General features: G+C 32.1%; 1 protein-coding gene across 1 annotated transcript in view; it reads left to right on the forward strand.

Annotated features, from left to right (window-relative positions):
• Positions 1-1,869: 1,869 nt before the first annotated feature.
• LOC149775374 (tectonic-like complex member MKS1) overlaps positions 1,870-27,508 on the forward strand; it is a 74,451-nt gene continuing 48,812 nt past the window's right edge. Inside the window, exons 1-5 of the mRNA XM_089944518.1 lie at positions 1,870-1,991; positions 9,324-9,489; positions 13,179-13,261; positions 17,630-17,702; positions 24,906-25,015. Of these exons, the coding sequence (XP_089800644.1) occupies positions 1,915-1,991; positions 9,324-9,489; positions 13,179-13,261; positions 17,630-17,702; positions 24,906-25,015 (509 nt within the window). The 5' untranslated portion in view covers positions 1,870-1,914. The remainder of the gene's footprint in view (positions 1,992-9,323; positions 9,490-13,178; positions 13,262-17,629; positions 17,703-24,905; positions 25,016-27,508) is intronic.

A 27,508-nucleotide genomic window follows, 5' to 3' on the forward strand; every position in this document is an offset into this window, starting at 1 on the left:
TTAGTGTGGCAGCGTAACTGGCAGTAGGATAACATAAATGGCACTATAGTAGCATAGTTGATGGAAGTATAGCCTCATAAATAACAACGGAGCAACACAGTTCCGTCACCGAAAATGGAACGGATGATCAAGAATTCATGCCAAGGATGTGAATTTCGAACTGTGCAATAAAACACTGAATTATGAATTTAGATTGTCAACAACGATCGATTCTACAAGAAATTTCGCTACCCACGTGAATTAAACGAACGACTGAATTTACAGCTTGTGGTCTCGGATATGGTTGAATACAACGTCGTGGGAAACTCAGCTACTCCGTTGCTAAGAATAAGTCCGTTTCAAAGTGTTATTATGTCATGGATGCTTACAATGAGGGTGGAAACACGTATCACATACATCGAGAATTTGTGCATCATCATTGTCATCTTATCAGTAAATCGTATGTTAACAGTGTCAGTATTTTTTTTATATATATATAGAAAAGAGATAATGGACAAAACATTTTATTCTCTACAGGAAATATACGATGAAACTAGATTTTCGAAAACGATTTTTGACTGAATTGTAAAAGCAGATTATCATGCTTACCAAGGAGTAGCTCGACAACTAGGACACGGTTTAGGAGATGTGTTAAAACCGGTTTTTCGTATGGTATAATCCATCATAAAAGCTATGTTGACTCGTGTATTGCATGCTTTAAAAGATGCAGCGTTGACGCAAGGGAAAAAATTAGTTCACGTGCCTTCACGAAAGCATGAGAGAAAAAAAAAACAATATGTTGATTCAAACTTGAAAGGCTGTTCGGGTTGCCGAGACATTCCTATAAATTATTGTCATACTTCTAAACAATGCATTACTTCTTCTTCTTCTACTCCACAGCAATGCAGAAAAAATCGTCAGACACTATCATCTGTAAATCAGTCGGGGCTATATTGATACTAATTACCTGTGTAACGGATGGCTGTTGTAAATAATTTCGTTAGGTTTGTATTCACGAATACGTGTCTATTTAGAACTTCTCGCAGGACAGTCTCAGTCTCAGTGCAAGTAATAACTATACTAGGTGGCCTTCGAAAATAAAACAATTACCATGGTGGAGTTAAGAGACGATTCGGTTGGAAATGGATAACTAATGATATGTCCGCACACAGATACGGAACTGGGGCGCTAGCGACCAAAAACAGGTAACATGTTTTCAGGCATTAAAAATCAAGTAAACCTTTGCCTGTATATATCGATCTGTACAAGAACTAACAGAACTGCAGCTCCCAAACCCATGACGTGACACCACTTAGGATTTTCGTACACCTGTATGCCTGTGGTTGTCGTCATTGTAAGTCCACTAGTCCTACAATGTAAGACATATCACATGTTGGTTTTGTTTTAGCACCCAAAACATAAATATAAGTATCAAGGTCTTACATGTAGGACTAGTATTTCCACCTATCCCCGTTCACAAAGTCAAGCAATCCCGTATTTGTATTCGCTGGGCAATCCTCGTCCTTGGGCGCATGCAGCGAGGGCGATGTCATGGGAATACATGACTTTGACCACCGTCGTGAATCAGAGTCTCAATCGCCGATTATCATACTACTGAAGAAAATCAAGAGAATAGTCAACTAATATATTGCTGGAATTATTAAAAAATTTGAAGCGAAACCGTCTAGTTCTAAAATCATTTTTAATGTATATATATGTTTGTATTACAACTGTTTATTATGCTTGCATAACGTACTATGTCAATGTTATTTGTTATATGTATTACTACTTGTTATTTGCTGACACTAACTAATATAACAGTTTCTTAATATGAATCATACGGGCAGTCTTTTGTCTCGCAGAAATAGCCAAGTTGATCCGAATGAGCGATGTAATATTTTCATTCTGTGCGGTCCATGTTTGTTTTGGAGCGCCATGGCGAGCTTGCATGAACCTGATACAGGGACAGCTTATTATAGGTCGACAGATCCTATAAAAAATCTTAAAATAAGGTAAACCAGTGACCCAACCTGATTTAAGCATGGTTATTATACTGACATGATAAAATTACAATCATTACTCAAACCAGCTTGTAACAAAAACTTTAGCTATATGAATTCGATAGAAACATATTTTCGATGGTAACTTAATTTCGACAAAAGTAGCCTGAACTGCCCAAAATGCCGTTTAGAAATGCTGACAGAGGCAGTTTTACTGTATGCTATATATTATCCACATACCTTAAACAAAGTTATTTAATGCTACAAAAAAAAAACCGATGTTGCAAGTCCCTAATTAGTCTTAATTTACAGCTGTTTCTCTAGTCGACATGTAAGACTTTGACGCTGATATTTATGTTGTGGGCGTCAAGGTCTCACAGCTAACTAACGGCGCTGTGTAGCGTGTTTTGATGTGGACTAACATCGTTACGAAAGTAAAATTTTCCGGAATATTTCACACAACTGACTACTAAAATAACGACACTTTTCTACAAAGTAAAGTCAATGTTTTAGTCAGACTTTACTTACTCTGCTGTCTTTTCTTTAATAATTTAAAGTTCTCACAAAAGAAATGGACCTGTTTTCAAGTTTTGTTGGCCTACATTTCAGTTGGCTTGAAAGCAATGAAAGCCGGGAATGCCGAAATCGGGTTAAGTTGAAATATTATTCTTTAACAAAACAAATAAAAATATATTATGCCTATTGGAACTGTAAGCAATGGTTCATTTCGTTCAAGAAACATATCCCCAACATGTACATACTTGAACTTACTTCGGCATACCTTGACTACTGTCACAAATTTAAATGTATGTCAATGGAATATGAAAATGCGTCCATTTGCTAGTATAATATTTTCATTCTGCCAGGATAAAGACAGCACAGTAAATATATTAATTATGCAAAAATTAGTGGAAGAGTGTCGATATAGGCTGCCAAGTGTGTGAGATGTTCTGAAACTTTGATTACTCATTCTGATGTCAACAACATCAGAACATGCTATACAAGGCCATTATTTGGATAGTAAGACATAGCACTAAAACAAAAACAACATGTGCTATGTCTTACATTGTAGGACTACTGTTTCTCTGGCTCTCACAGAATTATTTCTTTCTTTTACTAACAGAGGGCAAGAGAAAGCTGCATAATCAGATCTAAAGAACTGAATAAATTCAGAACAGATTACAACTTGAGCTGTGAAAATTGTAGAAAAATTCTACTGGGTACTTATTGATCCCAATGAATGTCATGCAAAAAGGTATTTTTTCAATGGTCAAAATGAACAAGTCAGAGGTGGTTTTTGCAAGTCATCTCCGTCTGAAGGAGTGATTTGTCATTCTTGAGTCAGAGTTGTATTTTGGCAAAATAAAAGCTCAAATGAATGGATGCATAGGAAAATCAACAACAAAACTGTAAAATATACTTGTATTATTGACTATAATATGCTACTAATAAATTAACAACTCGCAGTTGTTCTAATTAAATCCACTAAAATCCAGTGTTTGACATTTTAAATTCATTTATATGATAAATCCTTGAATATAGGTCTCATATTGGCATATAAATAATTCAGAATGAACCGATTCACAATATCCCATATGTTAATTCCACATCTTACAAAATAAACAATGAAAGTTGTGTCTACATTTTTAAAGATTCACAGTGTCCTAGAAATGTTACTACCTAATATCATTGATAAAAAGTTCAAGAATTCATTTTCATTGTCTGATAAAGTTCTGAAATCCTCCATCGTCATCTAGTAGATCGGTGTGGTCTAGTCATTGTAAATATCATCTGACTCCTTTCCTTCTCTCACTGTCATGTGGGTGTTTACATAGAAACTGAGCTTGGGCTCTGTAAGTAGCACTTTGATCATACAGTCTGTGAAATTGATTATTAGTGGCAACTGAACAAATCACAGTTGTGTGAGAAGATCAAATAACCACCCTCCGTTACTTGCCACTGATCAAGTATCACTCACTGCTCAATGAGAGGATTGTCACATGGGAAAACAAGCTAAGAGATTAAGGTCAAACATTTACTGGAGGAAGTAGAACTATACTTGGCACTGAACAAGTACATCTATTAAATTTGTAGCTAGATCAAAAGGATTATCAGTTTGAAAACAGAGTGCTGCCTTTATAAATCAAGGGCTTATGAGGCCACATGTGCTTGTAATAAACTAGTACATGGTAAACAGGTACCCAATTGTTAATTTTATTACTCAGGTTATCATCAGAGGGCAGGTACCCGAGCACTTGGGTACCCATTCACAACTCTAACTACAACAGTGGACAGAATGGTTGCAAATGTATTGGTTGCATTAAAACAGATGCAGTAGAAACTCTTAAGCATATGCTGTGGTCTGTAGTAGTATGGTCCCATCCCCACTATGTGGTCCCATCCCCACTTTGACATAGTGTCATAAACAGTGAATTGAAAATGAGATCTATAGGATATACCATGAAGAAACTATTTCTTTTTTTAATTCCGTAAGTCTTTATTTTCTTACAGATTCTTACTGGGAGGTGATGTTTTGCTATGATTTGCACATGTTTATGAGCAAATAAAACGTGCCATTACAATGTATTACAATTAAACCATAATCTGTTTTCTTTATTTACATGAAAGTATTAGTCTTGTACTCATTTCAACCTGATGAAAAAATAGCAGTTTTACTTTTGCAGTAATTCTATTGATATGATTCATGTCTTAACTAATTGAGTTTTGATACTTAACTTATTTGCACCAATTTAATTTTCTTAAATTGTAGTTAGTGGTAAGAATGGTAAGAAATTCACAATTAAATTTTTCACCTGTAACTTCATGCAGGACTCTCAGCAGAGTTTTTTCATGAGGAGTCCTGGATGCTTAACTCCTGGTACTCAGAAGTCCTCAGCATCATTCTGAGAGTCTTTGGCATAAACTTACAAGTCCCTCAGTTTAAAAGGATAGAAAGGAAAATGAAGAAGTACATGATCTTTATCATAATACATAACTGGATAAAAATGTCAGCTTCATAAGATCCATTTAGAGAACAACTAGTTTTCTATTGCACTCTACCATCTGCAAACTAATAATAGCTTTTCAAATCAGTTTCTTAAATTTTTAGTCTTCTTTGACTTAACAAATGTAAGTGTGGCATTCTGGGAAGCAAAGTCTTCAAGTACAGAATGATATTTCACAACCATTTTGAGTGTTTTCTCAACAGCATATTGGATTATGTGTCATTTTTGCAAAGTACAGCAACCTTCAACAACAATTAAATGATCCATATTTAATTCATGACAACTAAAAGCTGATATCTGCAAGTTAGTATTTCCATTATGATTGCAAGGATTTTTCTTTCCAGCAACTTTTACCACTTAAAAATTGGTTTAATGTTCTAAGTCCTCATGTTGTGTCTCTATTTTTATGAGTGACCTTTGTTATAGTCACAATAGAATAAGCATTAAATATACATTCCAAATCTGAGTTACCTATGCTATCTTCACTTGTGCTCCTCACTTCATTTATCTTTTTTTTATCCAAGTACAATGTGATCCTGCATATTAAGATAAGAATATTTTATTTCAGACTACATAGTCCATACATCGAAATTAAAATTTAGATATAAGGTAAAAACATTGTGAACATAAAAGAACATATATATCTTACATACAGGTATACAGATACATCTACAACAATTAACTGTGCCCTGCATTGTTAAAAATGAAATTAAGTGGTTCATTTAAAGAGTAATTTGTCCCATCTACTAATAATATGAGAATTTAAATGAATGTCATAGTTCCAAAGAGATTTCAATATACAATTCTTACTATTAGATATTCTTGTCATCATTGAGAATACATACTTTCTCATTACTTCATCAAAACTGAATACATTATAATTTACAAACATGTTGGAGGCAATGTTCCATCTAGGAAGGCCTAATAGAAAATGAAGACTATTATTATATTGCGTCTCAAGGAAACATTTTTAAAGATTATTTCTTTTTTAGCACCTACTCTCAAAATGTTGACAGGGCATCAGGAGGGGCTTTCATTGTTGTGAACAATTGAGCCTTTGATTTACTCAAAGTAGTAACACGTTATATCCAAACTGTGCCGTGCTTGCGTTGTGTATGGTTAATATTAAATATGATTGACCCACTTCACCGTCAGGCAATATAACTTTACGATCATTAAGTACATCCAAACTAAAATTCCTTTAGCTAAAGCGAATGAGTCAACTGTATAACATCGCAGAGAAACATTATTTGTACAATGTTACAACATTATGGTGTTAAGCTAAGTAACAGAAAGAAGCAAAACCCATAACTTAAGTAAATTCAAGAAATAAATTTATTTCTATAAATTACTAAGTAAATATTAAAGTGGAACATTGAGTATTATAAATTAAATCACAAATAATCCTATTTGTTTAATCACAAGTCCAAAAGTTTAGCGTTTTGAATGAATTCCAATTTTGAATGTGCTAATGCAGCTATAGTCTTGAATGAGCTGATATACCAATGGTCTTGATGTATCCCAATGATATAATCCAGAACATGTTTTGAATGAATTCACAATAATCCCAAATAAGTGATTTAGTCCAAAATGTCAGGAGCACTTTTTAATTCCAATGAATAATTTTAAAATATATGGCTACTCTCAAATTATGTCTAAACACAAATGGTTTTGAATGAATAATTGTAAAGTACTGTTTAAGTGAAAAAAGTCAATCAGCATTTTGTAATTCCAAATTAATAATTTAAACAAATGAATGTAACAAGATGAACTGCGTTGGGGTCGGATCATAATGGAGACAGTGAGAAAGGTAACAAAAATACAATGTTTATTTATAGATGATTTAAAGGTAGAAAAACCCTAGACAACACTCATGTGCAACCAATCCAAATATTGGATATTTAACTTAATGATGCACACTGAGTTAAATAAGTTATATAAATAATACAGTTCCTAACTGGAACAAATTGCAAATTTAAACGAAAAATGAACTGATATTGAACAAAAATTAAATGCAAAAAATGCAGATTAATGACTGTTCAAACGAGGTGATTTCCCTGAAATAATGACAAAATGATTCATTTAAACAATGACAAAAGTTTCACTCAGATAGTGATAAATGACAAGTTTTCACTCAAATAATGATTGTAAAAATTGGGACATGTAACTTGCAGCATCCAATTCATCACCACAAGGTATTCCAGTCCCAATGCTCTGCAGGTTGGTCAAGGAGTTACCACAAATGGTCTGCTCCTCCAAGTCTGCCTAAGGATACTTAGAACCTCTTGTTCATTGCAGACCCATTGGTCCTGAAGCCATGGTCCCTCATGATGAGATTACCATTATCTTCTTCCGGGCCAACATCACCACCAGTAGCAGCACACTGGGTATATTCTAACTCAAATTAGCACAACAGCTAAGACGACACCTTCAGTATGGTGCAGACAGGAAGACACAGCATAGCTCTTTCATGCTGTCGCTCCTTCACCCCTTTCTCAGCTGACAATACGACATCTAAATCTATGTAATATCTGTGACACGGTCATGTATAACATATAATGACATATATGAAGCAAATGAAGTTGATTATTTTCCAAAAATCATATCAAACCACTGCACAAGGTTATCAGAATCGGGTTAAGTGAACCTGCATCTGATGAGACTCTTACAGAACATGAAGTAACATTCTCTTGTTCCTTAAATACATGCAACATTGATGTGAATGCAATCATTCTGTCCAGTTACATACTGGTAAACTAGAAATCAGATTATAATAAACCTAATAACAGTGCATTATATGATATAAGCTGGAACTACCTAAAATACAGATCAAATACTAGAATGAAATAATTCTATCCTTTAATACAAATAGGAAAATAATTTCAATATTTACATACCTCTACAGCTGGAGATAACACATATGAAGTAGACTGCTCACTGACAAGACTTTCCATAATGTAATGTTTGACTCTACCATGAACCTATATGTACACAGCCTATGTTGCAATGCACAGCCTGTGCACTCAAGGTATATCGGTTTTCCCATCGTAAGCACTTTGCTTGTGCAGCATGGATTGAACCAAACTCACTAAATTGAAATAATGTATGATATAGATAACCCCCCCCCAGGTAACTCTGTACACAAAACTGAAACCCGAGTACATTCTATAATATGCAAACAATATATGTACACAATTCTGTGACAATGAATCCTCTCAAATTATATCTGCACATAGCAATAAATAATTCCACAGACTGAACTTAAAACATTAATTAATAATTGTTTATCTGATCCTATCTATACTAATTTCACATGACCTAAAACAATAAAATGCCCAGGATGTGGGTTATTTTAATTCCTTTAAACTATTATGAGGTTCCCCAGAAGATTCTGTTTGTAAATAAAGTTAGGTATTGAACTCAAATTGAAGTAAACATCTTTTAAAAAAATGAAAAATATCAGGTAGGCCAAAACTCTGCCATCAATCATAGACAAAGATGAAGCTGAAAGTATAAATTAAATATACAATACATAACAGCAGCTATTTTTAAGGAATGCATTTTCATAAATTAAATCTAATATTTTTGTTTATTTATGAGTAAACAATATTCTTTTAATATTGTCATGATATTCCTCAATAATGATTTTTACAGCTTTTGTAAAGAAAACACACCCAAAATTTAAATTATGATTGATAAAGATCAATTTTAAGATTGCTAACTTAAGTTTCTGTTTGTGATTTTGCATATATACTCCAGTTTTTTGTGTGATATTGATATAGCTCTGCCATGTATGGTTGTATTCGCTCATATGTACAACAGCGTAGAAGGTTAAAGTTGATTTATGGGAAGTGCCAAAAACAAGTGACAAAGTACACAAACTCTCCAACAAGGAGTCATCTGGTTGCAAGCATGCTTAGAAGAGTGTGAGGGAATATATCATTGACTTGTGATATACATGCTTTACTAAAATAACTAATATTTCAAATGGGTTACCATATATACTTGCTTATAAGATGAGTCCAACTACAAACAGCACAGATCCAGTTCTCTCATTGCATAATTTGCAACCAGATCTGGGTCTATGCATTTTGTTAGGAATAATCAGTAGAACAAACACCATAGATACTGATCAAGAGGCACATTGTGCTGTCACAGTGGTAAATCAGGATCTTTGTTGCTTTTTTTTTGCAGTTTGACTTGACTTATAAGCAAGTATATATGGTATATTTCCGAAAAGCTGATAGTGCTTAAGAGCACCACACCAATGACTCCAAGATATGTTTTTAGGCCTTCAAGATTAGAAAGTTTCATCCTAATTATTATTATAACCTTTCAGAGTGCGACTTGAGAGGGTGACATCTGCAGGTATTGTTCCACAAGTTGCCTCAGCAGATCAAGATGCAGGAGGGGAAAGTGGGATGGAGATGAGAGATTTGTCTAAGCAGGGAGTGAAGGATGTGGAAGAAATTGTTGTTTCTTGGCAGGAAAAGATTTTCAGTGAGGTGCTCTAAATTAATTATATATAAATCTCACAAAGCCCAAAGCCCTGATTAAAATTGTTGGTTTTATGGAATTTTCAGTTGACTGGGGTTTCCTTTGTTTTTATTTTTTATAAAATTAAGAATTTGGGACCAGAAACATAATTTTAGTGACAGAAGGTTTCAGTTTGCTTGGGATGTGGTCTTGAGATGTTTCACATTTTTTATGAATTTATTTTAAAAGCATACAGTTTTAGCAAAAGAATTAATTTTGTAAAGTTTAAATTATTTTAATGCTTATTGTACCCAAATGTGAATTGCAGAGACGTAGATATGGTAGTGCATTATGGAAAGGAGATCTGGATTGTTTGCTGTGTTCAATTGGTTTTGCATTGTACAAATAAAAAGATAATAGCAGCATAACAATGTAATATGTGTATTGGTGGTTTGTAATTTGAGGAATAGTTGTTTGGAATATGCTGAGTTTGCTTAATTTTTATAAAACTTACTTTAAAAGAGTGTAATTTTTATTACAAATCCACAAAATCTTATATGTTTAATTGATGGTTGTTACCGATGCTCAGCCCATATTTATGGATCACATGCTCAGACTGTAGCTATTAGATGGTATTATTGACATCTGCTTATAATTTTTAAATGCACTCAGTGTAACTTTTATTGTTTTATATTCTATTCATATGGTACGGCTAAAGATATTTTCTTTATACTAAAATCATTTTTTTAATTTTTAATTTTTTTTAAAAATAATTATTATTAACCCTGTAATAGGTTGACCACTGGGTTTGGGAACCATCCCAGAGTTTTTCAGTGTTCTTATGCATTGCAACTATTTGCTCAAAAGCATAAATAGAAGGATTTTCATTTTGAATCTGCAAGTATAAATATAATATTTTGTCAAAATAAGCAAGAAATTACACAAACTGTCCATTTGTTCACCTCCTAAAAATGTTTCTCTTTTGGACAAATGTATAATATTTGGGCAAAAAGGTGCAAAAAGTTAAATAAAACGGTACCAAAACTGGGAAGTAATATTGCAATCATAGAAGAGATCCTCAATACTTTCATTTTCACTCTTACAGAAAGTACATTTGTTGTCATCTAATATGCTAATTCTTTTCTGAAAATCATTAGTAGTGATTATTCTGTGGATTAATTTAAAGTTAAAAGAGATCAACTTGGTATCCTTGGTACAGGATTTCGCCCCACTATAAATCTCAGACCACTCCTCACTACTTATATTTTTATTAAATATTTGCATCCAAGTTTCTTGCATAGCAGTGTGCTGCCTTTTATCTTTTTTTTAAAAAGATCTTTGGAAACAAACGTGAGTGAATTTGGTTTTTGCAAGTTTATTATTTTATCCTCTTGCATATCAAAATTATTATGTACTAAATGTTTTTTTATGGCATATTTCCATGCTTTTGGAATTTTGGATATTAAGGAGAAGTATTTCAAGAAATCATCACTTCTAGTTTTTGTTTTATTATTTCAAAAGGTATTTAATTACCATGATCATCTACTAGATCATTCAGAATTTCAAAAGCGGCTTCTGTCCAGGATTTGTATTGATAGAACATTTTAGGGGGGACAAAATTTAAAATACTCATGGATAGATACCCATTTGGACTTTGCCGTTCCTTTTTCCAATTACATACTGCCAAAATTACATCTCTCCAAAAATTGTTTTAATGAACTTACTAAATTCTTCTAATTTCTTTCTCCCTAAATTCCAAATATCCTTTTTATTTCTGAGTATAGTTTTAGTTACTACGTTCTGCCACGTTGTATGTCCTTTTCCAGCAATTCTTTTACCCATCATATCTTAATTTACCTAATGAATGAAAATATGTGTATTATATTTAGTCCTCCCTCGTTTTATGGGGATACTAGTATATCACATTTTATTCTCTCTACTTTTCTACCCCATACAAATTTAAATAATGTGCAATTTAGCTCTGCTTCAACTTTTGCTTAATGGAATTGGAAGTGCTAAAAAGATGCATGAATATGGGCAGAACAATTACCTTACCAAATACTGATATATGTCTTTGACTCCAGCTTGCCTTTGTTAGTTTCTTCATATAATTAATTTCCACCATTTGTTATAAATCTGGAGAAAAATCTATGCCAAGGAGTGTAAAGTTAGAAGAGGACCAAATTAGGCCTATTTTGAGACATATTCTTTCATTAGAAAATTTCTACTTTCCAATCCAAATAGTTTTGTTTATGTTATGTTATATTTAAGTCCAGATAATAGAAGAAAATAAACTCTATTCATACGGTACAGCCAAAGATATTTGGGATTATGTAATAATAAAGTTTTGTCACAGTTTTACCTTCAAAGAAGGAGGTGAAAATTTAGAAGTTTTATGTAGTGTAGTAAATTTTAGTGCTAATTTTTTAATCATAAATGCCATTAATTTATTTCTGTCCGCAGAATTCACACCAAAGTTCATGTGAGATCCTCTAAAAAACAAGTCTTTGTAACCTAATTAGAAGTAGATCAGGACTGTGATGCATCCATATCTATTAGTTATAAAATTAATCATTTTTCCAATATTTTATCAAGAAAACATATGCAAAGAGGACTTTGACTATGAAAACATTTGCTGATTTAGACTAACCTATTTTCGAGTTGCTATTTTATGCTGTTATACAACAAATGTGCTAAAGAAAAGTTTAATATTTTTTCTAAAGTTTCTTTTGTAATTTAATCAATTGTTACAACTCTGTGGTCAAAAGCTAAGTAACAGAGAGAAATCAAACCAACAGGTTTTGTAAAACTTAACAAACAATTTAATCATTATAGTAATAAATGAAAATGTGAAAGGAACTTACAGTATTATGAAGTGAATCTGAACTAATCCTCATAAAGGTCTTTGAATGTCCTAAATGAATAAAAAGTTCCTGATAAATTTAAAAACTGGAAATGTACTGGTCCTCCAGGAACCATTATGTTGTCAAGATAGCATTGTCCAGAATTCCTTCTAATAATTTCTAACAGTTCCATAACAATATTATAGTCCAGATATTGAACACTTTCTATTTCTATTTCCAAATATATGTTTTTCCTCTCGAATAATATCTAAGTACAACATAAAACACATCTGCAGAATTACAACAGGAACATAAGTGTTTTAGAGGCTCCAAAATTTGGAATGAAACTGATTTCTCAGTCGACTGTTTATATACATTTTCTGTTGCGACTGAATTTTGCAATAGACCCCACGTGACAATACACTGCTCACTGTGCATCGAATTGATGTATTCATATGACCTAGCCCAACCAATGGGAAGTTATAGAATTATTCTAGAAATGTTGAAACCCCATCAGCCACTGAGGAATTAAGCCAAAGGCACCATTTAAGTCTTATTATTAAAATTACTGTTAATAATTGTCAATGCATATGTAAGCATATATTTATAGATCTTATGTAACTACTGCTCTTAAGATACCTGGGTCACATAGACAAAACTAACTAAAGACATTCTGTACAGTTTGCAGCCATTATATTTCTATAATTATTTCTTAATGCTGACATATTCTAAATATAGTATTATTTTTAATCTGTATTATTTTGGCTTTCCATTACAGTTATGCATAATTATCTTTGATGGGGAAAACAAATCTTGATATTTTTTGTGATTCACCCCAAATGTTAATGGATCATTAGTTTCTTTTTTCCTTTCAGAGAGAATTTGAGCTATACTCTAACATAGATAATTGCTTTAATGATTTTGAGAAGACTTACAACAAGCGAATTACAGCAATTAAGTAAGTACATGAACATATCGAGTCTTTGTCATTTTGGCACAAATATAGACAGATTGAAAAGAATAGGATAAACAAGTATGCAGTGGCAGATCAGGGTCTGTTTTGTTTGTTTTACTGATTAGTCATAAGAAACTGCATAGGCCCAGATCTGCTGGTTCATTATTAGGGTCTATGCAGTTGGAGCTGACTTAAAAGCGATTATATATGGTATTTATGCCAAGTGGTCTGAGTCATTTTCCATTATAGACCAATCACATCTTTGTATGCGTGAGATTGATTCTCAGCTCTTCCTGCATACGTGAGAAAGCTTGCCAGTAGTATTGAGTGGTTAAATTGGTCAGTGGTTAATTGGTTCCCCCTCCACCAAATATACTGGCCACCACGTATAGCCTATCATGTGATGAAAAATGGTGCTAAACCCACGTAACTCATGAGAATAAGCAGACAGCTTGGTCTTACCAATGGTGTTAGTTTTTCCTACTTTTTCCACTTTATGAATAGACTCTCCATTTGCCCCTGTTTGTTTCCAAAATAACTTTACTACCTTAATTTTAAAAAATTTATGCAAAAAATCTATTACACTGCATGAACAGCCATGGTTACAAAAAGAAGTGGCAATCTGGACTTGTTAAAGTTTATGAAGCTCATGCCTTTGTTAAAGTTTATGAAGGTAAGTAAAGTGTTGGTTCTAGTGTTTAAGTAACTTACATAAATTTTAATACCCTTTTGCTGGGGTTACCATATTTAAACTTTCATAAAAGAGGACACTCAGGAGAGTGGTTGTATATGTATCATTTATTTTTTATACAGTTTAGGACTGAAAAGGATGACATGTCCAAGGAAAAGAGGATGTGCGGAGACCCTAATTTTGCATTAAAAAAATATCCTTATTTTCATCAAGATTTATTATTTTTTTTTATAAAAAAATGCAAAAGTATTTTATCTCTACTTTTTCACCAAGGGTTACTGTAAAACTGTTAGTGACCAAGACTAATTTTCAGGTGCATTCAACTTTGTGGCTTAGTTAGGCTATGTGGCTTTGTTAGGCTATGTGGCTTTGTTAGACTTTTTGGATTTGTTAGGCTATGTGGCTTTGTTAGGCTATGTGCTTTGTTAGGCTATGTGGCTTTGTTAGGCTATGTGGCTTTGTTAGGCTATGTATTCTCACATTTTTCAAGGACATGAACTTGCTTTTCAGATGTGGATGGAACAGTTAGAACTTGTATCTAATGCACAGCTTTTATTGATTGAATGCACCATTCTAAAACATTGACTGTGATTATGACAGGAAGAATGCACTCCAATGTTTTGAAATAAATGCTTGAAATTAAAATGTTTTGCATAATTTCAATGCATTAGACATTTCTTGATGCATTTTTAGTCAATATACTTGCGTAAAATTGCTAGCAATGCTGAAATTGTGATATCAGTCTTTGAATGTTGGTTGCATTTGCCTCCCATGAGGTTGAAGTTATGATAAAAGTCTTTAAATGTTGGTTGCATTTACCTCCAGTGAGGTCAACAATACTTTCTCTCTATTTAAGCAATACAGTTCTTACATATTTATTTTCTAGGCTTCCAAAGATGGATAAGATTTGTTGTACAATTATAATTGTTTTCACATGGATTTCTTGTATTGAATATTCCAGTATGATAAAATCTTGAACTTAGTCCATGCAGTTTTCACATATTCATTAAGTCTTTGAGCAGGGCCCCAAGTGGCCGAGTGGTCTAAAGCGCTCTTCATTACGGATCACTGACATCTCACCTCTGTCTGCATGGGTTTGAGTCTCGGATTCAGCCAATGTGGGTATGTGAGAATGCTTGTCAGGAGCTTCTCGTGGGTCGGTGGTTCTTTCCAGGGTTTTCCCGGGTTCTTCCTCCACCATTAATACTGGCCGCCATGTATAGCCTATTGTGTGCTGAAAAATGGCATTAAACCCCACAACAACAACAACAACAACAACAACAAGTCTTTGAGCTGCAGTGTTTATAATGCATGCTAACTCTACTACCCCTGTCTAGATCTGACTCTATCTTGTACCCCTGTCTAGATCTGTCTCTATCTAGTACCTCTTTAGTACCCATGTCTGTATCTAACTCTGGCTAGTACCACTTTAGATCTGACTCTAACTACTTACACTGTCTAGATCTGACTCTATCTAGTACCCCTGTCTAGATCTGACTCCATCTAGTACCAGTGTCTAGATCTGACTCTATCTAGTACCCCTGTCTAGATCTGACTCTGTCATGTACCCATGTCTAGATCTGACTCTATCCAGTACCTCTGTCTAGATCTGACTCGATCCAGTACCCTTGTCTAGATCTGTCTGTTACCCGTGTCTAGATCTGACTCTGTCTAGTACCCATGTCTAGATCTGACTATCCAGTACCCTTTCATAGATCTGACTGTTTATTACCCCATGTCTAGATCTGACTCCATCTAGTACCCCTGTCTAGATCTGACTCTGTCTAGTACCCATGTCTAGATCTTACTCTCTCTAGTACCCATGTCTAGATCTAACTCTGGCTAGTACCACTGTCTAGATCTGACTCTGTCTAGTACCCCTGTCTAGATCTGACTCTGTCTAGTACTCATGCCTAGATCTAACTCTGTCTAGTACCCCTGTCTAGATCTGGCTCTTTCTAGTACCCATGTCTAGATCAAACTATGGCTAGTACCACTGTCTAGATCTAACTCTGGCTAGTACCACTGTTTAGATCTTACTCTAGCTAGTACCCCTGTCAAGATTTGACTCTGTCTAGTACCCCTGTCTAGATCTGACTCTGTCTAGTACCAATGTCTAGATCTAACTCTGGCTAGTACCCATGTCCTGATCTGACTCTAGCTAGTACTCATCTGGATCTGACTCTATCTTGTACACCTGTCTAGATCTGATTCTTGTCTAGTACCAATGTCTAGATCTGACCCTAGATAGTACCCATGTCTAGATCTAACTCTTGGCTAGTACCAATGTCTAGATCTGACTAGCTAGTACCTATCTGGATCTGGCTCAAGCTATTCCTTCTGCTAGATCTGACTCTAGCTAGTATCCTGTCTAGATCTGACTCTAGCTAGTCCCTTTGAATAGATCTGACTCTAGTTATTATCCTATCTAGATCTGACTTTATCTTGTCTCTTTGACTAGATCTGACTCTAGTTAGTATCCTGTCTAGATCTGACTAGCTAGTACCACTGTCTAGATCTGACTCCTGCTAATACGGCTGTCTTGATATGACTACAAAAAAGAATATATTGCTAGACCATTGGATGAAAATTATTTGATTATTTAATATATTTTTAAAAAATATTTTAACTAACCTTCCATGTCTCATCACATAATACATAGGCAGATCTGGACCATCAGTGTACACAGATTTAGTATGACATATTACAAAGGTAGTTCTAGGTCATTATTATACAGATTTGATATGACATACTACAGAGGCAGATCGGAGTCATTATTGTACAGATTTGAAATCACATAATACACAGGCAGATCTGGGTCATTATTGTACACAGATTTGTTATCACATTATAGGCAGATCTGGGCCATTATTATACAGATTTGGTATCACATTATACAGGCAGATCTGGGCCATTATTGTACACAGATTTTGCATTACATTATACAGGCAGATCTGGGTCATTATTGTACACAGATTTGGTATTACATTATACAGGCAGATCTGGGTCATTATTGGGCACAGATTTGGTATCACATTATACAGGTAAATCAGGGTCATTATTGTACATAGATTTGGTTTGCATTATACAGGCAGATCTGGGTCATTATTGTACACAAATTTGGTATCACATATTACAGGCAGATCTGGGTCATCATTGTTTACAGATATGGTATCACATTATACAGGCAAATCTGGGTCATTATTGTACACAGATTTGGTATCACATTATATACAGGCAGATCTGGATCACTATTGTACACAGATTTGGTATTATATTATACAGGCAGATCTGGATCACCATTGTACACAGATTTGGTATCACTTTATAAAGGCAGATCTGGGTCACTATTGTACACAGATATGGTATCACATTATACAGGCAGATCTGGGTTGTTATTTTACACACATTTGATATCACATTATACAGGCAGATCTGGGTCATTATTGTTTACACAGATTTGGTATCACATTATACAGGCTGATCTGGGTCATTATGTTAGATGGATTTTGGTATATAATACACAAGCAGATATGGGTCATCATTGTTTACACATTTGGTATTACATATTACATGGGCAGATCTGGGTTAACATTGTAAACTCTTTGTTGGGTGTTATAGATGGGTAAATACAAAATAGATTTCCAGGTTTTTAATTTCTTTTTTCATTTGAAAATCAGAGCCAGTGGAGATCAGCCAAAGAGCAAGATATTTACTTATGTGGATCATGATACTTTCACTCAACAAGATGAGGTAGGTTTTGTACATATAATCCTAGTTATCAAAAAATTACTTTTTCAAAATATATTTTTATTCCTCTATGTTAGCTAAAAGTCATTGACCTTTGACATTTGTAGCATGCTGAACATGTTTTACCACTTTTTTCACTGGTTGGATGCAAGTGAAAGAAACCAATCCAATCAAAAGGTTATTTTGTTTACCTTGGAAGGTAGTTGAGAATAATCATCACAGCCATTATAGACATTGACACATGACACATGTCAGTTTCACCAATTAATTGGTTCACAAACAAGTTTTTCACTTGTCTCAATCCATGTGTACATCATAAAAGTTTTCAAATTTAATGCCTGTTGTGTAATGAGCTCTTGCACTGGTCAGGTGATTTATCTTGCTACTAGGAGTAACTCTTTTTTCCCAAGGACACATGTTTAAAACACTTTTTCCATTAGTTACATATACCAAGTGACCCATTACTTACATATACGAAGGGTCCCGTTAGTTACATATACCAAGGGTCCCATTAGTTACATATACCAAGGGTCCCATTAGTTACATATACCAAGTGTCCCATTAGTTACATATACCAAGGGTCCCATTAGTTACATATACCAATGATCTCATTAGTTACATATACCAAGGGTCCCATTAGTTACATATACCAAGGGTCCCATTAGTTACATATACCAAGTGTCCCATTAGTTACATATACCAAGGGTCCCATTAGTTACATATACCAAGGGTCCCATTAGTTACATATACCAAGGGTCAGCAAGGAATGAAGTGGATTGACAATCCTTGTCTAGTGAATACAAGTTTTACTCTGAATAATGAACTTGTAACCCACCTTATGTGTTCACTAATCTGAAACACATCACTAACTGCAAAAAGAATAGATGTTTATGCCATCACCTAATGCATAAGCAAATCAGGTTCTGCCCTGATTTGTGCTAGTTATGAATTCAGGAGATCGGAATAGATACAGATCAACATCCATCTAAAGCATTTAAGTCTATTTAATATCCATCTAAAGTTTATAGATAATATCATGTCTCTTTAATATCCATCTAAAGCATATAGATAATATCATGTCTCTTTAATATCCATCTAAAGCTTATAGATAATATCATGTCTCTTTAATATCCATCTAAAGCTTATAGATAATATCATGTCTCATTAATATCCATCTAAAGCTTATAGATAATATCATGTCTCTTTTATATCCATCTAAAGCACATAGATAATATTATGTCTCTTTAATATTTATCTAAAGCTTATAGACAATATCATGTCTCTTTAATATCCAAAAGCATATAGATAATATCATGTCTCTTTAATATCCATCTAAAGCATATAGATAATATCATGTCTCTTTAATATCCATCTAAAGCTTATAGATAATATCATGTCTCTTTAATATCCATCTAAAGCTTATAGATAATATTATGTCTCATTAATATCCATCTAAAGCATATAGATAATATCATGTCTCTTTTATATCCATCTAAAGCTTATAGATAATATAATGTCTCATTAATATCCATCTAAAGCATATAGATAATATCATGTCTCTTTAATATTCATCTAAAGCATATAGATAATATCATGTCTCTTTAATATCCATCTAAAGCTTATAGATAATATCATGTCTCATTAATATCCATCTAAAGCTTATAGATAATATCATGTCTCTTTTATATCCATCTAAAGCACATAGATAATATTATGTCTCATTAATATTTATCTAAAGCTTATAGACAATATCATGTCTCTTTAATATCCAAAAGCATATAGATAATATCATGTCTCTTTAATATCCATCTAAAGCATATAGATAATATCATGTCTCTTTAATATCCATCTAAAGCTTATAGACAATATCATGTCTCTTTAATATCCATCTAAAGCATATAGACAATATCATGTCTCTTTAATATCCATCTAAAGCATATAGATAATATCATGTCTCTTTTATATCCATCTAAAGCACATAGATATATTATGTCTCTTTAATATCCAAAAGCATATAGATAATATCATGTCTCTTTTATATCCATCTAAAGCTTATAGATAATATCATGTCTCATTAATATCCATCTAAAGCTTATAGACAATATCATGTCTCTTTAATATCCAAAAGCATATAGATAATATCATGTCTCTTTAATATCCATCTAAAGCATATAGATAATATCATGTCTCTTTAATATCCATCTAAAGCTTATAGATAATATCATGTCTCTTTAATATCCATCTAAAGCTTATAGATAATATCATGTCTCTTTAATATCCATCTAAAGCATATAGATAATATCATGTCTCTTTAATATCCATCTAAAGCTTATAGATAATATCATGTCTCTTTAATATCCATCTAAAGCTTATAGATAATATCATGTCTCTTTAATATCCATCTAAAGCTTATAGACAATATCATGTCTCTTTAATATCCATCTAAAGCATATAGACAATATCATGTCTCTTTAATATCCATCTAAAGCTTATAGATAATATCATGTCTCTTTAATATCCATCTAAAGCTTATAGATAATATCATGTCTCTTTAATATCCATCTAAAGCTTATAGACAATATCATGTCTCTTTAATATCCATCTAAAGCATATAGACAATATCATGTCTCTTTAATATCCATCTAAAGCATATAGATAATATCATGTCTCTTTAATATCCATCTAAAGCTTATAGATAATATTATGTCTCTTTAATATTCATCTAAAGCTTATAGATAATATCATGTCTCTTTAATATCCATCTAAAGCATATAGATAATATTATGTCTCTTTAATATTCATCTAAAGCTTAAAGATAATATTATGTCTCTTTAATATCCATCTAAAGCATATAGATAATATCATGTCTCTTTTATATCCATCTAAAGCACATAGATATATTATGTCTCTTTAATATCCAAAAGCATATAGATAATATCATGTCTCTTTAATATCCATCTAAAGCTTATAGATAATATCATGTCTCTTTAATATCCATCTAAAGCTTATAGACAATATCATGTCTCTTTAATATCCATCTAAAGCATATAGATAATATCATGTCTCTTTAATATCCATCTAAAGCTTATAGGTAATATCATGTCTCATTAATATCCATCTAAAGCATATAGATAATATCATGTCTCTTTAATATTCATCTAAAGCTTATAGATAATATCATGTCTCTTTAATATCCATCTAAAGCTTATAGATAATATCATGTCTCATTAATATCCATCTAAAGCTTATAGATAATATCATGTCTCTTTAATATCCATCTAAAGCTTATAGATAATATCATGTCTCTTTAATATTCATCTAAAGCTTATAGATAATATTATGTCTCTTTAATATTCATCTAAAGCTTATAGATAATATTATGTCTCTTTAATATTCATCTAAAGCTTATAGATAATATTATGTCTCTTTAATATCCAAAAGCATATAGATAATATCATGTCTCTTTAATATCCATCTAAAGCATATAGACAATATCATGTCTCTTTAATATCCATCTAAAGCTTATAGATAATATTATGTCTCTTTAATATTCATCTAAAGCTTATAGATAATATTATGTCTCTTTAATATTCATCTAAAGCTTATAGATAATATTATGTCTCTTTAATATCCATCTAAAGCATATAGATAATATCATGTCTCTTTAATATTCATCTAAAGCATATAGATAATATTATGTCTCTTTAATATTCATCTAAAGCTTATAGATAATATTATGTCTCTTTAATATTCATCTAAAGCTTATAGATAATATCATGTCTCTTTAATATTCATCTAAAGCTTATAGATAATATTATGTCTCTTTAATATTCATCTAAAGCTTATAGATAATATTATGTCTCTTTAATATTCATCTAAAGCTTATAGATAATATTATGTCTCTTTAATATTCATCTAAAGCTTATAGATAATATCATGTCTCTTTAATATCCATCTAAAGCTTATAGATAATATCATGTCTCTTTAATATTCATCTAAAGCTTATAGATAATATGATGTCTCTTTAATATTCATCTAAAGCTTATAGATAATATCATGTCTCTTTAATATCCATCTAAAGCATATAGATAATATTATGTCTCTTTAATATTCATCTAAAGCTTATAGATAATATTATGTCTCTTTAATATCCATCTAAAGCATATAGATAATATCATGTCTCTTTTATATCCATCTAAAGCACATAGATATATTATGTCTCTTTAATATCCAAAAGCATATAGATAATATCATGTCTCTTTAATATCCATCTAAAGCTTATAGATAATATCATGTCTCTTTAATATCCATCTAAAGCTTATAGACAATATCATGTCTCTTTAATATCCATCTAAAGCATATAGATAATATCATGTCTCTTTAATATCCATCTAAAGCTTATAGATAATATCATGTCTCATTAATATCCATCTAAAGCATATAGATAATATCATGTCTCTTTAATATTCATCTAAAGCTTATAGATAATATCATGTCTCTTTAATATCCATCTAAAGCTTATAGATAATATCATGTCTCATTAATATCCATCTAAAGCTTATAGATAATATCATGTCTCTTTAATATCCATCTAAAGCTTATAGATAATATCATGTCTCTTTAATATTCATCTCAAGCTTATAGATAATATTATGTCTCTTTAATATTCATCTAAAGCTTATAGATAATATTATGTCTCTTTAATATTCATCTAAAGCTTATAGATAATATTATGTCTCTTTAATATCCAAAAGCATATAGATAATATCATGTCTCTTTAATATCCATCTAAAGCATATAGACAATATCATGTCTCTTTAATATCCATCTAAAGCTTATAGATAATATTATGTCTCTTTAATATTCATCTAAAGCTTATAGATAATATTATGTCTCTTTAATATCCATCTAAAGCATATAGATAATATCATGTCTCTTTAATATTCATCTAAAGCTTATAGATAATATCATGTCTCTTTAATATCCATCTAAAGCACATAGATAATATCATGTCTCTTTAATATCCATCTAAAGCTTATAGATAATATTATGTCTCTTTAATATCCATCTAAAGCACATAGATAATATCATGTCTCTTTAATATCCATCTAAAGCACATAGATAATATCATGTCTCTTTAATATCCATCTAAAGCTTATAGATAATATCATGTCTCTTTAATATTCATCTAAAGCATATAGATAATATCATGTCTCTTTAATATCCATCTAAAGCTTATAGATAATATCATGTCTCTTTAATATTCATCTAAAGCTTATAGATAATATGATGTCTCTTTAATATTCATCTAAAGCTTATAGATAATATTATGTCTCTTTAATATTCATCTAAAGCTTATAGATAATATTATGTCTCTTTAATATTCATCTAAAGCTTATAGATAATATTATGTCTCTTTAATATCCAAAAGCATATAGATAATATCATGTCTCTTTAATATCCATCTAAAGCATATAGACAATATCATGTCTCTTTAATATCATCTAAAGCATATAGATATATTATGTCTCTTTAATATCCAAAAGCATATAGATAATATCATGTCTCTTTAATATCCATCTAAAGCATATAGACAATATCATGTCTCTTTAATATCATCTAAAGCATATAGATATATTATGTCTCTTTAATATCCAAAAGCATATAGATAATATCATGTCTCTTTAATATCCATCTAAAGCATATAGACAATATCATGTCTCTTTAATATCATCTAAAGCATATAGATATATTATGTCTCTTTAATATCCAAAAGCATATAGATAATATCATGTCTCTTTAATATCCATCTAAAGCATATAGACAATATCATGTCTCTTTAATATCATCTAAAGCATATAGATAATATCATGTCTCTTTAATATCCATCTAAAGCATATAGATAATATGTCTCTTTAATATCCATCTAAAGCATATTGTCTTGGAATTAATCTAAAGTATGTTTGTATTACATATCTAAGAAAGTTTTAGAATTGAAGTTCAGATGTATATTGTTAATGAATAATGTAATCTATGTAATAATGTAATCACACAACTCAGTCTGTGTAATAATGTAATCACACAACTCAGTCTATGTAATAATGTAATCACACAACTCTGTCTATAAAATAATGTAATCACACAACTCTGTCTATGTAATAATGTAATCACACAACTCTGTCTATAAAATAATGTAATCACACAACTCTGTCTATAAAATAATGTAATCACACAACTCAGTCTATGTAATAATGTAATCACACAACTCAGTCTATGTAATAATGTAATCACACAACTCATTCCGTGTAATAATGTAATCACACAACTCAGTCTATGTAATTATGTAATCACACAACTCTGTCTATAAAATAATGTAATCACACAACTCAGTCTGTGTAATAACGTAATCACACAACTCTGTCTATAAAATAATGTAATCACACAAATCTGTATTACTAAACTTTTGCATACTCTTGCAATTAGTAGAAAACAGTTTCAAATTTAAGAAACTTTTTAAATGAAATACTTGAGATAGTGAGAAATTTTGATTTTTTTATATGTAGCTTTAACAATGTGCCTCATATCACTTTATTGCCTGCAGAGTGTCAGTTTGAAATGCTCTAACCACTTAGGCAACTGGAGTGGTCAGATACATTTGTAAATGAGAACAAAGATTATTGCAGGTAATGATGGAGGTAACTCATGCAGTATTTTCTCATAAAGATGATTGTTTGCATTTGTGTGATTTGGATTTTTAACGTAGCTTTAAAAAATTTCAGTCATATTGCTACGATGTCTGCAGTGTGACAGTTTATAGTGATGTCTAGCACTGGGGCATCATGCTGCAGACATGTAGCATGATGTCCCACCCAGTCAAATTATCCTGACACCAGGCCGACCAATCCTAAAACTAACCTCTTAATGCTGAGTACCAAGCAAGGCAGCCGTTAGTACCATTTTTGCAAGTCTTTGGTATGACTCAGCCAGGGATCAAACCAACGACCTTCCGTTTCCAAGGCGGATGCTCTAACCACTAGGCCACCGGAGCAGTCTGATTGTTTGCTGGTTTGATTTTAATTTTAAATACCTCCATCATGAAAAAAATGGGTGTACACATCACTCATTTACATATTATAATGATATTCCTCATAAGGGAAGAATTATGATGTAATATAAATTGTTATTCTCTTTGCTGTTTATTTGCAGACAACAGATTTTAAAACAACATCCCCAAATGAGAAACCTTCCATTCTTGCAGAAAAAATGGCACATTTACGGAGGCGAAAGATTGGAGGAGCTAAACAGAAGAGAGCCAAGTAAGATAGATAAATAAAAAATCTGCTAATTTCATCATTTAACAAACTTTAGATTTTGCACCCAGTGCAGAATTATGTAAACATCTGTAATAAATTAGCCCTCTCATTATCTAATGAAGTAGCTAGTACACCCCTCCCTTAATAATTCGCACACCATGGGGTCCAGGAGCATAGACTACACTATAAGTGAGGGCACTAGTTACCAAAGGACCTCCCATAAAATAAGATGTGATGGAAATCATGGTTAGACATCAAGAAAACCGTGGGGTGGGGAGGGGGTACGGGGCAGTTAAGTGACAGAATACTTGCTTTATAATTAGTTTGAGAATAATTATCAATAAAGCTCCTTTTCTAATGAAGTTGTTTATTATTCTCTATAAATTACATTTATTTCCAAGATGCCTAACATCTGAAAGATCATTAACATTATTCCAACTGGTTTCAGCAACTTTCACATGTACTTGAAAACATTGGTGTGTTATGTCACTGCTTTTTGTTGTTATTGATCAGTCTGGTTTTCTGCTTGGTGTGCAATAACTGAGTGTGAAGCAAGGAGTCAAAGTGCTGGGAACCAGACGAACTGATGATACATCACCAAACAAGATTCCTTTTTTTAAAAGCTAGTAATATTTATTACGTGAAACAATCGTCTATGTCAGAACTTAATTTTTGTTCAATTAGTAAAATATATTAGTCGTCATTTAATTGGAAGTAATAGTGAAACCAATTTTGAGCATGATTTTCTTAAAGTTCAGCAAATAAGGATCAATATTTTGGTATTTTCTGGTTTAAAAAATGGAATCCATGTTCAATTCCATGTTACAAGTAGGTTCATGAGTTATAAGGACATGAGTTATTGAGGGAGTGGTGTACTTGACTGAATCATTGAAACAACAAATGTTACTGAGTTGCAAAAGTAGTCAGTACTAGACTGGATCATTGTAACAATAAATGTTATTGATTTGAAAAAGTAGCCAGTACTAGACTGGATCAGTGTAACAATAAATGATATAGATTTATAAAAGTAGTCAGTACTAGACTAGATCATTGTAACAATAAATGTTATTGATTTGAAAAAGTAGCCAGTACTAGGCTGGATCAGTGTAACAATAAATGATATAGATTTATAAAAGTAGCCAGTACTAGACTGGATCAATGTAACAATAAATGTTATTGATTTGAAAAAGTAGCCAGTACTAGACTGGATCAGTGTAACAATAAATGTTATTGATTTGAAAAAGTAGCCAGTACTGGACTGGATCAATGTAACAATAAATGTTACAGAGTCGTAAAAGTAGACAGCTACCATGTTGCAGTTTGTGAAAGTAGAAGGCTAGCTGCTAATTAGAACACTCTGATTGTTCATGAAATTCCTTGTCTTCTTGTGATAAGCTTGAAAGTTGCTTATGGGGAGGGGGTTGAAAGGATCATTTGTTATTTTTATACAACTTCCAAATATATAGTTTTCAAAGATGGCTGTAACTGTCGTAACAAAATATTTGTATTTTATCAGTAAAAAAACAATCATCATAGTTAATAATACTTTTAATGATATATAATCACAGTTTGAATTGCATGATCTAAACTGTTGTTTTAAAGAAATAATTTATCCAAACTAAGTCTAATTGTAGTCTATATTTAGTTACTTTGCTGTGGGCATTATTTTATGCTTTTCATCAATGTTATATTGATCCCCTTATTTAGAACTTAAGAGGAACATTTGGCAGTTTCCATTTCAATCAAAACTCCTCAGCCCATTACTAAAGCATGGTATGTGTAAGACTCGAATGCAGAAATGGCTGGCTAAAAGACTTCAGTATAAAAGTGGCCATTGGTACAAGTCATCTGGTTGTGATAAAATCTTGTCATAATGATATAGTATTTACTTTGATCAGTTAAGTTCCTAATGCTTATTTGACTTACTCATGATGTCTGATATGTCAGTATTCTGTGTCTGAGATGTCAGTATACTGTGTTTCAGGTGTCAGGATACTGTATCTCAGCTATCAGTATACTCTGTTTCAGCTGTCAGTATACTGTGTCCAGCTGTTAATATACTGTGTCTCATATGCTAGTATACTGTGTCTCAGATGTCAGTGTACTGTTCTTGTAAGTTTAGAGATAAAACTGAGAAATTCAAAAAACTCACTGATTTTGATCTATGTTGCCGAACATTTAGCTCAGAAACGATGGATGAAGCTAGTGTCTGTTTGATGGAGTTATGACACAAAAGACAGACATGACAAATTTATTTAGTAACATAGATTTATAAATATATCTCATGTCAGATTATTCCAATTTCTCACTTAGTTATGAATTCCACAGGCTTCAGATTCTTTAGTTGCGATTAATTGTGATAGACGTTTAGTTAGTTTGTAATGAATGTTTTGTTTCTATAGGGCGGGTTTTATCACCTACAGGTAACTTGTTAGATTTTCTTTTGTCACCTACAGGTAACTTGTTAGATTTTCTTTTGTCACCTACAGGTAACTT

Source organism: Sinohyriopsis cumingii, chromosome 19, assembly GCF_028554795.1.
Source record: "Sinohyriopsis cumingii isolate HCF-2022 chromosome 19, ASM2855479v2, whole genome shotgun sequence".
Lineage (NCBI taxonomy): Eukaryota > Metazoa > Mollusca > Bivalvia > Unionida > Unionidae > Sinohyriopsis > Sinohyriopsis cumingii.